At 41.7% G+C, this 18,929-nt stretch overlaps 1 protein-coding gene across 2 annotated transcripts in view; it reads left to right on the forward strand.

The window, feature by feature from the left end:
- The first annotated feature begins 649 nt into the window (after positions 1–649).
- Positions 650–18,929, forward strand: part of LOC120058466 (amyloid-beta A4 protein-like) — a 48,069-nt gene continuing 29,789 nt past the window's right edge. For both annotated transcript variants that reach the window (XM_039007141.1, XM_039007142.1), the window contains exons 1-3: positions 650–828; positions 17,754–17,921; positions 18,543–18,684. In XM_039007141.1, the coding sequence (XP_038863069.1) occupies positions 769–828; positions 17,754–17,921; positions 18,543–18,684 (370 nt within the window). In that variant the 5' untranslated portion in view covers positions 650–768. The remainder of the gene's footprint in view (positions 829–17,753; positions 17,922–18,542; positions 18,685–18,929) is intronic.

Here is an 18,929-nt window from a genome sequence, read left to right on the forward strand (position 1 = left end):
TCTCAGCAAAGGGTATGGCTGAAATAGCCAAATCCACTAATTTGAAGTGGTGTCCACATACTTTTGTGTATATAGTGTATCTCTGTTCATTTTTGACAATTTTAATTGAAAAAAAATAACAGTAAGGTACTTAATATTAAATGTTACCCAGAAATAGGCTGTCATTGTAAATAATAATTTGTCCTTAACTGACTTGCCTAGTTAAATAAAGGTTAAATTAAACAATTAAAAAATATATATAATGATTTGATATTGCGTTAAAAACTGCTGCATTTTGGGATTGCCTAATTCTTTTAGGATTGTGAAATTAGGTTTTAGTGGTATGTATGTCTTTGTGTGTGTGTGTATCATCAGAACTAGCCTATAGGGACATTTCATAAACAAAGAATGAATGAGAGCAGATTAAACATGAGGAAACCTTCATGTTTGTAGGAGACAGAGGGGGGGAAATAGATCTTTCTCTATAAAGTGTATGACTAAGTGTGTTAAACATCTGCTCACCTTTCGGCCTATATCCCAAAATCGGAGCTGGCTGCAGTCCTGCCTCCCTCAAGTTTCTTCCCATAGGCTAGCCTATTCTCTCGGGCCGCAATCACACACTATTGGCCCGGTCAGGTGACAGGCTTTGGGGAAGCTGGCCAGCCTCGTTCTCGCTTTCCATCATTAAACACGCCATCGCCAACTGGGAGTGCACGGGAACGGGATAGAGCATCGGATTTATCGGAATATTTTTCAGATATTGGACAAAACTGATTTAGGGTCAACGGCATGGGCGAGCGAACGGCATTTCTGCTGTTATGGGTTGCGACCTTGACGCTGGCATCTGAGGTAAGAAAAGGGGAGAACAGGTCAGCGTTCTTCGTGTATCGGGAAAAGCACGAACCTCCATAAGCTAGTTCCCGTCCCTGTAGCAGCGGAGGATAAGGGTGAACTGAAGGCAGGAGGAGTGAAAATAACGGAATTCAGACCCACGGTGAATCAAGATTGCATTTGGAGGCAGAAAGAAATGTTACTAAATTACAAAATTCTACAATGTTTTTAAGACACTATACGTTAAACACCATAGGTTTTAATGCGATTACTAGGCTACATTTCTCATCTTGTTCCAACCACTCCATCTTTCTGCTAATTGCAGCCTGCGTAGTAGTGTCGAGAATAGCTTGTTTTTATCACTCTCGTAGCCTTAACTAACTATGGAGTGGAATATCCAAATGCGTAAAGCAAAAACATTCCATATTTCTTTTTAGGCCTATAATTGCCCTACCGTTGTCAACGACACTGGCTTGACAGTTTGGCACTAGATTACAGGGACCTGGAATGACAAACTAAAGTATTGGTCTGTTTCTCTACTGACAGACTACTCATTTAGCCTATATGCGAAAATGTTAGGGCCTAGCTATATTGTGGGATTGCGTTGTTTCAATGGTGGTAAACGTATGCTGGCGTGTATTAATTAGTTTGATTCCGTTGCAAAACCTTTCGTCTGTTAAAAAACGTTTTGCAACGGAAACAATTGACCATTTACTCTAGGAACCAAACGGAAGCAAACAGAGCAAAAAAAAACGGGGAGGGACATACCAGATTTTGTCCAATAGAAAGTATAGCTTCCGTTGCAAAACGTTTTCCGTTTGGAGTAAACAATTTCCTTTGCAAAATGTTTTGCAACGGAATCTGACTAATGAATACACTCCGCATTTTGTATTTTTCAAGGGTGTGTGATCCTTTTCAGGAATATTGAACAGATTAGGCTAGACACGCGTTTAGACCTGATAAACGACATAATTAGGCCTAAGGACCATAAAGCAGTCTATCATTTTAAGGTGGTCAACCGGTTCAACTGCAAGCGACGCTGCAACCCATGGCTTATCAATGGGGATATCATTATCCCCCCCAAAAATCGGTGCCTAAAATTAACCTACCATTAAAGTCGCAATGAACCATGAAAATGCCATTCTATTGCAATGATAGGCTATCTGCTTATCAACATCAAATGAAGGACCTACAGGTTACATCCTTTGGGCATTTACACTTTAGCCTTAACTAGCGTAGGGCCTCCCAGTGAGCACGTCCGACACCTGATGTCCATAGACATTGAAAAGTTGTAAAAATGTGTTCAATGTCCACAGACGTCCGGCCCAGACCGGCTTCGATTTGTCCCAAACATAGACATTTATGATTTGGTTCTGACAACAATAGATTTGTTTCACAAGTTTGGACAGCACAGTACAGTAGAGCATAGCAGAGTAATAGTTCAGTACAGTAAATGCGTATTTTCAACGTCCAGAAACGACGTTGTTTCATCTTTCGTTCAGAGCCCAAAATACACCCGTTTATAATCTTTGTATGTTGGATTCGATTTCAAAGTCTTTTCAACATAATTTTGCTCACTGGGTTACTATAAATGCTGTGACCCACTTTCAAATCTCTATGTTAGATTCACATAGCAGGGTTTAATTTAGTCTATAAATCAGTTTGTGTTAGCCTACTCCTTTTGAGTGAGGATACATTGTTGCTTTTCTGATACAAGGAAATATGGAACTGCTGTGCATATGGATACTTATTGAACACATTAACATGATACAATGTTGCATTTGCCACATAACCGGCCAGTGGATGCTGGTGGGTTATGTGGAGTGGAGAATGGAAAAGAGTGAAGCTTGACACAAGCAAGATGGCGTCAGTGCTGCAGTGCTGAGATACACGGTGGCTAGACGGCACTGAGGAGGTTGCTGTTTTTAACAGTGCATTATTCGATTTAAGAGTTATGACACAGCATCAAATTGTCTATGTTCGTGAGTAAAGCCTCAAAATGGGCCTGGGTCAATAGTAGTAGCTTATGTTGCATCTAGACTGTTTTACGCCATTCCTTGATGCCTTGACTGTAAGCATAAAACCAACCGGATAATTGCACCGTAAACTAGTAAACAAAGTGTGCATACCAGAACAGTTGGTCAACCCCGACATGCTAAAAGACATGGGCAAGTCTCTCTTTGACAGCTGCTCTATTAGGAACATAACTTTAAACTTATTATTTTTTCTTATCTTTATATCATTTTGAAGGTGTTTAGGGAAATAATGGTCTACTTTGGTTGCAGTGTGTATGTGTGTGTTCGTACATATGTCTGTTTGTTTTGTGTACCTGTAACTGATAGAGAAAGAAAAGCACAACTGTAGGCACATTTTACTGGCCAGACCAAGTAGCCTAATCATTAGCAACATCACAAATAAAAACCCAATCTAGCCTCCTGAGTGGCGCAGCGGTCTAAGGCACTGCATCACTATAGCCTGCGGTTCGATCCCAGGCTGTGTCACAACCGGCCGTGACCGGAAGTCCCATATAGCGGCGCACAATTGGCCCAGCGTTGTCCGGGTTTGGCCGTCATTCTAAATAAGAATTTGTTCTGACTTGCCTAATTACATAAAGGTTACACAAACACACACTGACCACAAAGTTATTTTGTTGCCATTTACGTACATCCCCATTACCAGGGACTGTAGTTGTCTCGCACACCTACAGTGCTGGTCATAAAAAGAGCTAGCTAGCTCATGGATGCAAACAATGTTCTTCCCCAAAAACATAGCAAAACGACAATCTGTTTCAGTAGCTATAGTTAGCTAGATGTCATCATCTAAAATAACCCGAATTCATAAGACAGTTCTTATTTGATTAATGGTGGTCGGACCCATCTATGTGAAGCTAGCCACAATAAGGATTAGCCACAGTAGTGGACTTTGCGGTTGGCCTTCAAAATAAAAGTATGTCTTTGACAGTGAGGCAAATTAATACAAATAGTAGCATTATGCTATAATTGAATAGATCATGCTAAATGAGGTTGGAATGTTATATAAAAGCAACTAAAGACAATAATTTGTTAATTTGACAAATCTGTTGAAATCACACTGGATGTATAATACTTTAGAATTGCGTTGGGGGCATACTTATTTCACTGTACAGCCTTACCTGTGGATCAATGACATGGGGTATCAGTCTACACAGTGACACCCAGAGAAGATTAGCGTCGTAGCTCTTATTGCGGGACTCTGAAACAACTGTGAATTGAGCCACATTTATTGTCAACCTGTGTGTATTGACACTATTCCTGAGGAAAATCAATACTGAGTGGATGTTTTGGAGTCTGAAAACTCTGAGGAGGACGTTGGGAAAAAATATATTGGGTTTTGAGTAGACTGTTACCCCATTTCATTGATCCCCAATCCTTAGGTAAAACTGTACAGTGCAATATGAATGTCAATACACACAATAGGTTGACTGGGGAGGTGATGTCACAGTCTTGCGATAACAGCTACAACGCTAATATTTGCGTAAACTCTTCACAGTTGTGTTCTGTGGGTGTCACAGAGTAGACTGATACCCCATTTCATTGATTTACATTCCAACCTTGTTTAACATTGGCTGGCTCTCGCTACATATTCGTCACCAAACCCACTGGGTCCAGGTCATCTATAAGTCTTTGCTAGGTAAAGCCCCGCCTTACCTCAGCTCACTGGTCACCATAGCAACACCCACCTGTAGCATGCGCTCCAGCAGGTATATTTCACTGGTCATCCCCAAAGCCAACACTTCCTTTAGCCGTCTTTCCTTCCAGTTCTCTGCTGCCAATGACTGGAACGAATTGCAAAAATCACTGAAGCTGGAGACCTATATCTCCCTTTCTAACTTTAAGCATCAGCTGTCAGAGCAGCTTACCGATCACTGTACCTGTACACAGCCCATCTGTAAATAGCACACCCAACTACCTCATCCCCATATTATTTTTTGTTGTTGCTATTTTGCACCCCAGTATCTCTACTTGCACATCATCATCTGCACATTTATCACTCCAGTGTTAATGCTAAGTTGTAATTATTTCGCCACTATGGCCTATTTATTGCCTTACCTCCCTAATTTTGCTACATTTGCACACACTGTACATAGATTTTTCTATTGTGTTATTGACTGTACGTTTGTTTATCCCATGTGTAACTCTGTTTTTGTCGCACTGCTTTGCTTTATCTTGGCCAGGTCGCAGTTGTAAATGAGAACTTTTTCTCAACTGGCCTACCTGGTTAAATAAAGGTGAATTATTATATTATTTTTATGAAGAAAAAGAAAAATCTGACCACTTTCTTATTGTCTGAGTTACTGGTGCTTCCTGCTTTAGTTTTAGCTTGTAAGCAGGAATCAGGAGGATAGAATTATGGTCAGATTTGCCAAATAAAGGGTGAGGGAGAGCTTTGTACATGTCTCTGTGTGTGGAGTAAAGGTGGTAAAAATGGATTTCAGTTTCCTTGCATTAAAGTCCCCGGCCACTAGGAGCGCCGCCTTTGGATGAGTGTTTTCCTGTTTGCTTATGGCCGTATACAGTTCATTGAGTGTGGTCTTAGTGCCAGCATTGGTTTGTGGTGGTATATAGGCAGCTATGAAAAATACAGATATAAACTCTCTTGGTAAATAGTGTGGTCTACAGCTTATCATGAGATACTCTACCTCAGGCGAGCAAAACTTGAGACTTTCTTAGATTTCATGCACAAGCTGTTGTTTACAAATATACATAGACCGCCACCCCTTGTCTTACCAGAGGCCGCTGTTCTATCCTGCCGAAAAAGCTTAAAACCCGCCAGCTGTATGTTAGTCGTCGTTCAGCCACGACTCGATGAAACATAAGATATTACAGTTTTGAATGTCCCGTTGGTAGGATATATGTGATTGTAGTTCGTCTATTTTATTATCGATTGATTGTACGTTGGCTAGTAGGACCGATGGTAGATTACCCTCTCGGCAACGGATACTTACAAGGCACCCGGACCTTCGTCCTCGATATCTCCGTCTCTTTCTCATTTGAATTACGGGGATGAGGGCGTTGTCGGGCGTCTGAAGTAAATCCTTCCCGTCCGACTCATTGAAGAACAAGTATTCCTCCAGTACGGGGTGAGTAATCGTTGTCTTGATATCTATAAGCTCTTTTCGTTCATAAGACACGGTGGCAGAAACATTATGTACAAAATAAGTTACAAATAACGCAAAAAAACATGCACAATTGGTTACGGGATTGTAAAACGGCAGCGATCTCCTTCGGCACCGTTCTCAGATACCCCATAATGACTAAGCAACATTTTTGCACATTTTATTCTATATAAATAGATACCTTATTTACCTAACAATTCAGACCCTATGCTATGAGACTCGAAATTGAGGTCAGGTGCATCTTGTTTCCATTGATCATCCTTGATGTTTCTACAACTTGATTGGAGTCCACCTGTGGTAAATTCAATTGATTGGACATGATTTGGAAAGGCACACACCTGTGTATTTAAGGTCTACAGTTGACATTGCATGTCAGAGTAAAAACCAAGCCATGAGGTCGAAGCAATTGGTCAGGGAGGTGACCAAGAACCCCTCCAGAGTTCCTCTGTGGAGATTGGAGAACCTTCCAGAACTACAACCATCTTTGCAGCACTCCACCAATCAGGCCTTTATAGTAGGGTGGCCAGACGAATCCACTCCTCAGTAAAAGGCACATGACAGCCCGCTTGGAGTTTGCCTAAAGGACTTTCAGACCATGAGAAACAAGATTCTCTGGTCTGATGAAACCAAGATTGAACTCTTTGGCCTGAATGCCAAGCACCACGTCTTGAGGAAACCTGGCACCATTCCTACGGTGAAGCATGGTGGTAGCAGCATCATGCTGTGGGAATGTTTTTCAGCATCAGGGACTGGGAGACTAGTCAGGATCGGGTGAAATATGAACGGAGCCAAGTACAGCGAGATCCTTGATGGAAAACCTGCTCCAGAGCGCTCAGAACCTCCAGACTGGGGTGACGGTTCACCTTCCAACAGGACAATGACCCTAAGCACACAGCCAAGACAACGCAGGAGTGGCTTCTGGACAACGCAGGAGTGGCCCAGCCAGAGCCTGGACTTAAACCCGATCAAACATCTCTGGAGAGACCTGAAAATAGCTGTGCAGCGACACTCCATCCAACCAGATAAAGCTTGAGAGGAGCTACAGAGAACAATCTGAGAAACTCCTCAAATACAGGTGTGCCAAGCTTGTAGTGTTATACCCAAGACTACTCAAGGCTATAATTGCTGCCAAAGGTGCTTCAACAAAGTACTGAGTAAAGTGTCTGAATACCTATGTAAATGTGATTGTTCAGTTTTATTTTTAATACATTTGCAGAATTTCTAAAAACCTGTTTTTGCTTTGTCATTATTGGGCATGGTGTGTAGATTGATGAGGGGAAAAAAACTATTTAATCCATTTTAGAATAAGACTGTTACGTAACTGTGGAAAAAGTCAAGGTCTGAATACATTCTGAATGCACTGTATGTTATGCAGGAAAAAGTTATTTAGAATCTTTTGTCTAGGTTAAAAACAGGTCGTCATCTAGTAGGCTTTGATTACATTTCCAATATCCTCGCCCACATGGAAATTAATGTGGATGCCAATTAGTTGATGGTTCGACTGTGTTCTGCCCCCTTTCAAAAGTTTTTTTATTTTTTATTTTTTCCTTTTGGTGTCAGCGCGAAGGCTAGACGACTCGCTTGATTAAGCCTCCTCAATGTACAGTTGATGTCGGAAGTTTACATACACCGTAGCCAAATACATTTAAACTCAGTTTTTCACAATTCCTGATTTAATCCCAGTAAAAATTCCCTGTTTTAGGTCAGTTAGGAGCACCACTTTATTTTTAGAATGTGAAATGTCAGAATAATAATAGAGTGATTTAGTTCTGCTTATATTTCTTTCGTCACATTCCCAGTGGTTCAGAAGTTTACATACACTCAATTATTATTTGGTAACATTGCCTTTTTTAAATTGTTTAACTTGGGTCAAACGTTTCTGGTAGCCTTCCACAACCTTCCCACAATAAGTTGGGTGAATTTTGGCCCATTCCTCCTGACAGAGCTGGTGTAACTGAGTCAGGTTTGTAGGCTTCCTTGCTCGCAAACACTTCTTCAGTTCTGCCCACAAATGTTCTATAGGATTGAGGTCAGAGCTTTGTGATGGCCACTCAAATACCTTGACTTTGTTATCCTTAAGCCATTTTACCACAACTTTGGAAGTATGCTTGGGGTCATTGTCCATTTTTGGAAGACCCATTTGCAACCAAGCTTTCCTGATGTTTCTTCAATATATCCACATAATTTTCCTTTCTCATGATGCCATCTATTTTGTGAAGTGCATCAGTCCCTCCTGCAGCAAAGCACCCCCACAACATGATGCTGCCACCCCCGTGCTTCACGGTTGTGATGGTGTTCTCTGGCTTGCAAGCCTCCCCCTTTTTCCTCCAAACATAATGATGGTCATTATGGTCAAACAGTTCTATTTTTGTTTCATCAGACCAGAGGACATTTCTCCAGAAAGTATGATCTTTGTCCCCATGTGCAGTTGCAAACCGTAGTCTGGCTTTTTATGGCGGTTTTGGAGCAGTGGCTTCTTCCTTGCTGAGCGGCCTTTCAGGTTATATCAACATAGGACTTGTTTTACTGTGGATATAGATACTTTTGTAACTGTTTCCTCCAGCATCTTCGTAAGGTCATTTGCTGTTGTTCTGGGATTGATTTGCACTTTTCACCCCAAAGTACGTTCATCTCTAGGAGACAGAGCGCGTCTCCTTCCTGAGCGGTATGACGGCTGCGTGGTCCCATGGTGTTTATACATGCATACTATTGTTTGTACAGATGAACGTGGTACCTTCAGGCGTTTGGAAATTGCTCCCAAGGATGAAGCAGACTTGTGGACGTCTATAATTTTCTTTCTGAGGTCTTGGCTGATTTCTTTTGATTTTCCCATGATGTCAAGCAAAGAGGCACTGAGTTTGAAGGTAGGCCTTGAAATACATCCACAGGTACACCTCCAATTGACTCAAATGATGTCAATTAGCCTATCAGAAGCTTCTAAAGCCATGATATCATTTTCTGAAATTTTCCAAGCTGTTTAAAGGCACAGTCAACTTAGTGTATGCAAACCTCTGACCCACTGGAATTGTGATACAGTGAAATAATCTGTCTGTAAACAATTGTTGGAAAAATGACTTGTGTCATGCACAAATAATGTCCTAACCGACTTGCCAAAACTATAGTTTGTTTTACATGAAATTTGTGGAGTGGTTGAAAACAAGTTTTAATGACTCCAACCTAAGTGTATGTATAAACTTCCGACTTCAACTGTATATCTCACTAAGTCTGGATTTTTAAGCCTCCATATATGCAATGGTTCTAATGTGTCCCATGATATTCATAATTTCCCAAATTGCTTGAAGGTGTTTTCATTTATGATCAATTGGGGTACTTAAAACTGTATTCTAATCTCCCACCATAATAATAGTCATTTGTTGCTTGTGAGCTCGAGAGATTAGTATATATCATTTAGAAGAAGTGTGGATCATCATTATTTGGACCATATAGATTAATTAGCAACATCTGTTTATCGTTCAATTGAATGTTTTAAAATGATCCACCTTCTTTTCGGATCTGTTTGGACAGTTTGCACATTCCGATCAAAATTGTTATTAATTAATATGATCACCCCTTTTGAGTTTCTTTGCCCATGACAGAAATATATTTCTACCTCCCAGTCCTTTTTCCATATAACCTCATCTGTAATTGGAGAGTGAGTTTCCTGTAAACAATAGATATTGTATTCCTTCTCTTTGAGCCAGGTAAAGACTGATGGTCTTTTTTACAATCTGCTAAGCCATTACAATTATAGATAGGTATACTTATTTCACCACTTACCATGATGAGATACAAGTTTCAATATTACTTACCATAATATATGCCTGTAAACGTACTACCAAAAAGTAGTAGAATTGATGCATACTTACCAATACTACCAGTATCAATGTCTGACATCTACCCATGTAGCTGTACCATAATATATGCACTGCTAAACATACTGCAGCTGCAACTGACTCGAAGTAAACCTCCAATTGTTTTGCAAAAGCCTCCCCCAGCCCAGAAGGGGGTGTTGTCCCTGATACTGTCATACCACCCCCGTACCCATAACACACCTTTAGCATCCTAAAACACACCTTCAACCGCCGATTGGCATGGTCCAGGTAAGAAATCGGGACTGTCACATAAACTTGTTTCAATGCTGCCACCCCTCAAGCGCCCAGCCATAAACCCTATAAGCCTATGGCATGACCACGAGAGGAGAATCCTCTTTAGGAATTAGCCACATAACAAATAAAAAACGGAGTGAATGAAAATAAATACATTCGGTAGTACTGAGGACAATAAGACCTAATAAACAAATACCCAGACAACAGCAAAATGTAGAACATAATATACTACTACTACTAATAAATAATTATATCCTCATTACTGTCATAAAAACAGTGATGCACAAATATCCATATACAGCTGCTCATTATTGGCTCACTTTGCAAGTTGGCAGTTGTCAAATACAACAAAGGAAAGCCAAATTCTGCTGAAAATTATAGGCTCACTAATTCACATCCCTACAATCACAATAGAGGAAAGACATTCCTTCATTTCATTAGATCAGAATGTCAGTAAAAAGAGATTAATAAATTGAAAAGATGTTGTCAATTTTCATCCTTGTTGATATTCTAGCATTGAAAATATAATTTGAGGAACCTGCAATAACTGATGGGTATCTGATTTATACATCCCAACACCCTTGAAAATAATACATAATCCTAATGTATAATTGCCCTTGACACTAAAGGAAAATAGGGAATAATAATAATAAAACATAATATGTAGAAATTGTAATTATAGTGATTTGTTGTATATTGTAACTTTAGGTCTTTATAAAATGTGATTCCAGGACATCCCCTTTTGCACCAGGGTCACTATTCCAACGCTGTTTTACAAAACGTGGAAAAGGTGTGGAGGGAGAACTGGAGCGTAGACAAAACAAATAAGATCAAAATTGTCCAGCACCATGGGAAAATTATGGCACACGAGACACCTGTGTTAGTGGACTAATCCATTGCGGAGGCAGCGGGTATGGCATAGCAGTATCACCAGGAGTACATTTTACCATTCATTCCGATCATTTCTAATCTACGTTTGTTTGGTTACTGTAATTTTGTTAATGCATTCAATGTATTATTATTATTACAGTCTTACTGTTTTCATTGTAGGAGTTGACATGTTGTTTGCAGAGCGTACAACCTAGGTGACACTTGTGAGAAAAGTTTAGATTTATTTAATTCCATTTACGAGTTGTCAATTTATTCATTGTCTTTTGTTTGGAGCGCTCCTGTCAATCTTAAGTAAGGAAACGCACCTGATCACGCATAGGCCTAGGCCAAGGCTACCTGGCCTGAATGCAAATGTAGACCTATAAATGTGTCTATTTGTGCCCTATTTCTGAGGAGTATTTCTGTCTGTAATAAAGCCCTTTTTGTGGGGGAAAAATTATTCTGATTGGCTGGGCCTGGTTCCCCAGTTGGTGGGCCTGGCTCCCAAGTGGGTAGACCTATGCCAACCCAGTCATGTGAAATCCATAGATTAATTAAGGCCTAATGAATTGATTTAAATGTACTGATTTCCTTCTATGAACTGTAACTCAGTAAAATCTTTGAAACTGTTGCATGTTGAGTTTTATTTTTGTTCAGTATAGTTGATTTTATTCGAGCATAGGGTGTCTATATATGGAAAAATACACATTTTTTAAAATGTTGACCAATCGATTGGTCAAAAGAACAGACGACTCTCGGTCGATCAAGATATTTTTTTGTCAGGGACAGCCCTACTGTAATGGCACTTTGCCCTTTACGGATTGTTTGTGGCCTAGTAGCCTGATGGAGACAAAAAACAACCGTTTTTACTAGAGGTCGACACGTTGTAACCTTTGATTCCCTGAAGAGCTGGTTGTTCATGTACAGCTTATCCAATACTAAGTGCACATTCTGTTTCTCTGCTCTGTCTTTTGAAAATGGGATAAAGGATGCGTTGTCTCTCTTATTATTTCATGGGGGAGTTTTTCGTTGATAGAGAATGGTGTGCCCTTCAACTCCCTACCCCTTTCCAACACGGCCACCTTCATCTTGTAATGTGAGAATCTAGCAAGAATGGGTCAGGGTTTCTGGGGAACCCTTTGGCCAAAACGATGCACCCTTTGGAAATCAATCTTATCCATCTGTTTGTTGGCCATTTTTAAGATTGTTTAGTAAAATACTTCACCTTTTCTTCATTTGCATTCTCTTTCACTCCCTTTATGACTATTTGTCATGCTTCTGCATTTTTAGGTCAAGTAGCTCCACTTTAATTTTAGTGTTATCACTCAGGAGTTTCGTCGTTGATTGTAGGGAGTCTAATGTCGCTTTCAAACTTGTTTTCAGTCCTTATTTCTCCCATTCATTTGTTGCTGTTATCCATTCCTACCTTGAGGGCCTCGATGTCCTCCATTACTCCGGGCAATAGATCAAGCTGTTGAGGCTGTATGTACATGCTTGCCGTCAATGCACTGTCCTTTCTGGACATTGTTGTAGCCGCATCCTCTTCCATTGTTATGTTTGATTGTTTGGGAGGATAAATAATCTCTCTTGGTCGCTTTGATTTGCTGTTCAAGCATATCGAATTGACAATCTATAAAAAGTTCAACGTTTTCTGTTATCCGTAGTGTAATTAGTTATAGGCTAATTTCGCTGATTTTAAGATTCATTGGACGAGTCGTGCCCACCACGCCATCACATGCCACTTCATTTCCTCTCAGGGAAGGTGGTACTTACTCTGCTATGTGCAGCCTCTCCTTGGGATGTCATCTTCCCGGAGATGGTGGGACCTGAAGTCAACTGTCTGTCACCTAGCTAGCTAGCTTGCTCTAGTCTCATGGTAGGCTATGGTTGGTACCAGAGTGCTAATCAGCCAGTGGCAGGTATCAAATCCTGGCATGGTTGGAACAAGACAAGCTACATAAACACAAGCTTCCTTTTTCCTAAGCATAACAGGCACTCCCAAGGTCCTAATCATGTGGAATGGGATTTCTGTTGTTACAACTGACCCCCTCAATAACAAGGACTTTTCTTGGGATTGTTTTACTGCTTGCATGTCACATACTGTGTAATGTTGAGTGACCAAAACCAGGCTGGTCTGTGGCTGATCATGGTCAATGGTACAGTTGCATGTACTCTCTCTGTCCCGTTCCCACTACTGTTACAGGGATTCCTTCTCTATCAACAAATTGTTCAGAGATCGGCACAGCCTGAGGAAGCCTGTGGAACCAGGACAGCCCTAGCTGACGATTGGTGGATTCAGGGAGGGTATCTGATCCTAGATCTGTGCTTAAGGGAAAAATCCACTCCGTAAGCAGTGTCACTTGCCACATCATCATGATGATGCGAAATGCATAATTTGATGTAAAACGCATCATCATGAGGATGTGACAAATGAGACTGCTTCTTGAAAGTCCAATATCTTGAGAAATGTTGGGACTGTATGAACAGTGGACTAATGAAAGAAATGCCAAAATATATATTTTAGGTGGATTTTCCCATGAATGGCAACTCCTGCATCAACCAGCACCTTAACCTAGTTCAGTGTGCTGACTCAGGCCTAGTGAATCTGCTGACTCAGGCCTAGTGAATCTATGGTGAGTGTCTTCACTCCTGATGACCATGTGGTGAATTAAGATTCTAGAAGGCACCAACACCTGCAACCCGGCTGATGCTGTTTCCCTTTCCGTTGCCATACCAACATCGTTGCTGTTGACACCATCTTGGAAATGCTGTAGTCCTCTCCCCATCGCATAAGTTGGTTCTGGCATCCCACTACCACCTCATAATATCAACATCCATTCAGGCTCCTTAATGGATGATAACTATGGTTCATGTTTGTGTTCTTCATGTCAGCCATGTTCCTCGAGGGCCCCTTACAATTAAACACAAATAAACTAGACAAAGACTTAATTAACCAGCAGTGTCAAAGAGCTTCCCTGCAGGTAGGCAAGGACTGTCCCCGACAAAAAACGAAATATTGTTTGATCGAGAGTCGGTGGTTCTTTTGAACAATCGATTGGTCCATATTTTCAAATGTGTATTTTTCCAAATATAGACACACCCTGTGTTTGAATAAAATCAACTATATGTCGGATACTTTGCCTGCAGCTTTAAGCACTGCAATTACAAATTAAGAGACACAAATTACTAAAGAGGGAGCCAGAGTTCAATATAGGCTAACCAGATATAGCCTGCCCGATGCTGCTGGTCTTCACAGATTCTGCCTTTAATCTCCTGAAGTTGCCGGTAATAGGCTACACCAGCGGTCGACAACCTTTTCCATTTGGAGTGCCAAGTTATGGTACCATTTCTACTGATCTGCGTGTCAGTTCTGATTTTCATATGCACCTTTTCTTAGAACAGCTTCATTTCATTTATAATAAAGTCTTCATATCTCAAAATCAATGTCATATGATTCATCAAAATTCTATCTAAGTTAAAATGATATAAATCTAAAAGTAACATCTATTGCCATTGCCAATATGTGAAACATTTGCCTACATAAAGCCTACAAATAATAACTTTTAACTTGGGTCCAGCTTGAAGCTGGTGCTAGCAAACTTGCAACATTGTATAAAATATTCTAGGCCCCAGAGTTCCCTGGGCCTGTGAGCTCCGGACAGACAGACACAGCTGTAGGCTATTTGCGCAAGTGATAGTAAGTAATCAGGTATGCCTTTTTTATGACATTTCCACCTGATCAGAACAATACATGTTTTCCCCTTACATACTGAGTGGTTATGGAAAGAGAGAGTGCTGGAAAGATTTTTCAAATAGGCTACGTTGAGGAACTATTGTCATTGTTTTTAAATAGACTTATTTTACTTACTTTCAGAAGCCTAGGCCTAGTTCTATGTGTAATCAGGTGCGTGTCCTTACTCAAGATTGACAGGAGCGCTCTAAACAAAAGACAATGAATAAATTGGAATGAAATAAACCAAAAATAAGCATGGAATGAAATAAACCAAAACTCTTTCCTCAAGTGTCACCTAGGTTGTGCGCTCTGCAAACATGTCCACTCCTACAATGACATAGGGAAGACTGTAATAATATATTGAATGCATTAACAGAAATGACCGTAACCAAACCAACATTGTAGATGAGAAATGGTAATTAACGGTAAATGTGATACTGGTGTTGTCACGACTTCCGCCGAAGTCGGCTCCTCTCCTTGTTCGGGCGGCGTTTGGCGATCGTCGTCACCGGCTTTCTAGCCATCGACGCTCCATTTTTCATATTTCCATTTGTTTTGTCTTGTTCCATACACACCTGGGTTTCATTCCCTAATCACACTGCATGTATTTAGTCCTCTGTTCCCCTCCATATCTTTGTGTGAAATTGTATTTATGTTATGTGGGTATTGTTACGCGCCATACTTTTTGTCTATGTTCCGTGTTTGGGCACATTTATGCTTTTGTTGGACCGGAATAAAAAGTGTGCCTGTTCACTTCACTCTGCTCTCCTGCACGTGACTTCGCCTCCAGTACAAACCCTTAACAGGTGTGCCATCTTCACAACCTCCACAATAGATTAGTCAACTCAGACAGGTGTGAATCAGACAGGTGTCTTGTGTTCCATAATTAAAATATATATTTGCCACTACTCGACTGAAAAAATCTTGGTTGACCAAACAATCGACCAGTTGACTAAATGGGGTCAGCCCTAAGGTAGGCTATAACAAAACAAGCACCTTGTGAGCGCAAACCAGACTCCCTGAATTCCACAGGGTGTTGGGTCAGACACATTAATAGCATCTATTGAAAAATGCTTGTTTCTTTACTGCTGCTATAAGAAATTAAAGGGCATACAGTGCCTTCGGAAAGTATTCAGATCCCTTGACTTTTCCCACACTTTTTCCACATGTTACGTTACAGCCTTATTCTAAAATGGATTAAATAAATAAAACTGCAATCTACACACAATACCCCATAATGACAAAGCGAAAACAGGTTTTTAGAAATATTTGCTAATTTATTCTAAATAAAAACATATACCTTATTGACATAAGTATTCAGACCCTTTGCTATGAGACTTGAAATTGAGCTCAGGTGCATCCTGTATCCATTGATCATCCTTGAGATGTTTCTACAACTTGATTGGAATCCACATGTGGTAAATTCAATTGATTGGACATGATTTGGAAAGGCACACACCTGTCTATATAAGGTCCCACAATTGACAGTGCATGTCAGAGCAAAAACCAAGCCATTAGGTCGAAGGAATTGTCCGTAGAGCTCAGAGACAGGATTGTGTCGAGGCACAGATCTGGGGAAGGGTACCAACATTTCTGCAGCATTGAAGGTCCCCAAGAACACAGTGCCATCATCATTCTTAAATGGAAGAAGTTTGGAACCACCAAGACTCTTCCTAGAGCTGTCCGCCTTAGCAATCGGGGGAGAAGGGCCTTGGTCAGGGAGGTGACCAAGAACCAGATGGTCACTCTGACAGAGCTCCAGAGTTCCTCTGTGGAGATGGGAGAACCTTCGAGAAGGACATCAATCTCTGTGGCACTCCACCAATCAAGCCTTTATCGTAGAGTGGCCAGACTGAAGCCATTCCTCAGTAAAAGGCACATGACAGCCCGCTTGGAGTTTTCCAAAAGGCACCTAAAGACTCTCAGACCATGAGAAACAAGAGTCTCTGGTCTGATGAAACCAAGATTGAGCTTTTTGGCCTGAATGCCAAGCGTCACGTCTTGAGGAATCCTGGCACCATCCTTACGGTGAGGCATGGTGGTGGCAGCATCATGCTGTGGGGATGTTTTTCAGCATCAGGGACTGGGAGACTAGTCAAGATCAAGGCAAAGATGAACGGAGAAAAGTACAGAGATCCTTGATGGAAAACCTGCTCCAGAGTTCTCAGGACCTCCGACTGGGGGCGAAGGTTCACCTTCCAACAGGACAATGATCCTAAGCACACAGCCAAGACAGCACAGAAGTGGATTCAGGACAAGTCTCTGAATGTCCTTGAGTGGCCCAGGCAGAGCCCGGTCTTAAAGAGGATCTGCAGAGAAGAATGGGAGAATCCCCAAATACAGGTGTACTAAGCTTGTAGCGTCATACCCAAGAAGACTCAATCTGTAATTGTTGCCAAAGGTGCTTCAACCAAGTACTGAGTAAAGGGTCGGAATACTTATGTAAATGTAATATCTGTTAACTTAAAAAAAAAAAAACAGTTTAATCAATATTAGAAAAGGGTTGTAACCTAACAAAATGTGGAAAAAGTCAAGGGGTCTGAACTTTCCTGAAGGCACTGTATGTGTCCATCTATAACGCATGTATTGCATACAAAATGGAAACCATGAATATGGGGAGAAAAGATATAGCACATACGTCCAAGTTTGTGTGGTAATTTATCATTAACTGCTACACTACAGGCTGCAGAAATAACTAGGGCCTAGTTTTTTTTTTTATGAGTATCATCAATCTAGGGAATGGATCGTTGTGTTTTCCTTTTCACAGGCCATTTACCAGCAGAATGGCAGCAGGCTTCTGTTTTGTTAGTTTGCGGCATCCTTCTTTTCCGACGTGCGCCAGACGGCCAGCTACAATGAAACTTCCTCCCATTGTATCACGGAACAAAAAGAGTGGGGAAAAACAATGACCCCAGAATGCTTTGCGTTCAACTTTGTTGGAAAGAGTGAAGGCGAGCGGGGGGGTAGATGTGTATTTTGACCGCTGGTTTAGATTTTGAGTGCACTTCAACTGCAAATAACGTTTTTAAACATTTATTTACAGTAATTTGACTCCCTCTGCACTCCTCCTTCACTGCAGGTGCCTTCTGATGACTCTGTGGGTCTGCTGGCAGAGCCCCAGGTAGCCATGTTCTGTGGGAAATTCAACATGCATGTCAATGTTCAGAGTGGCAAGTGGGAGTCGGATCCCTTCGGCACCAAGAGCTGCATCGGAACCAAGGAGGGCATCCTGCAGTACTGCCAGGAGGTAGGAGGAGAGGGGGGATGAGAGGGAGGGATAGGTGGAAGAGGCATCAGATGAGGGTGGATTAGGTGAGAGAGGGAGGATTGGGTGAGAGAGGGAGGATTGGGTGAGAGAGGGAGGATTGGGTGAGAGAGGGAGGATTGGGTGAGAGAGGGAGGATTGGGTGAGAGAGGGAGGGTTGGAAGGGAGGGAAAGAGGTGGAGTGACATGGGAGGGAGGGGTAGGTGGGAGGGAAGGAGAGGTGGGAGGGGAGGGGGAGGGAAGGAGAGGGGGAGGGAAGGAAGGAAAGGGGTAGATGGGAGGGCAGGAGAGGTTGGAGAGGTGGGAGGGATGGAGATGAGGGAGAGGTGGGAGGCGAGGGTGGGAGGCGAGGGAGGGAGGGGCGTTGAGGAGAGGGAGGGATAGGTGGGAGGAGAGGTGGGAGGGAGGGAGAGTTGGGAGAGAGAAAAAAGCGAGTGGTAGGAGAGAGGGGGGAAAGGAGTGGGATGATGGAGGGGTAGGGAGAGAAAAAGGAACAAGGGAAGCGATAGGAAAGGGGGAGGTCTGAGGTAAATGTCTGGAATATTAAACCCATAGAAAACAACTGTGTGAAGTACATTCATTAAAGCCTGCTCCTTCCCCCAGGTGTACCCTGAGCTCCAGATCACTAACGTGGTGGAGGCGAACCAGCCAGTCAGCATTCAGAGCTGGTGCAAGAAGGGACGCAAGAAGGGACGCAAGGAGTGTAGCAGTCACACACACATCGTGGTGCCCTACCGCTGCCTGGGTAAGTTGTGTGTGTATAGGATAGCATAAAGTTTAATGTCCTTGAGGGGAAAACTGGCTTAGACCAACAGTAACGCTGTATACAAAATAGTAATTACTGGTCATTACACACAACATAATTCATACAGTGTCTTCGGAAAGTATTCAGACCCCTTGACTTTTTCCACATTTTGTTACGTTACAGCCTTAGTCTAAAATGGATTAAATAAATACAAATCCTCATGAATCGACACATAATACCCCACA

This window comes from Salvelinus namaycush, chromosome 13, assembly GCF_016432855.1.
Source record: "Salvelinus namaycush isolate Seneca chromosome 13, SaNama_1.0, whole genome shotgun sequence".
In the NCBI taxonomy this organism is placed as follows: domain Eukaryota; kingdom Metazoa; phylum Chordata; class Actinopteri; order Salmoniformes; family Salmonidae; genus Salvelinus; species Salvelinus namaycush.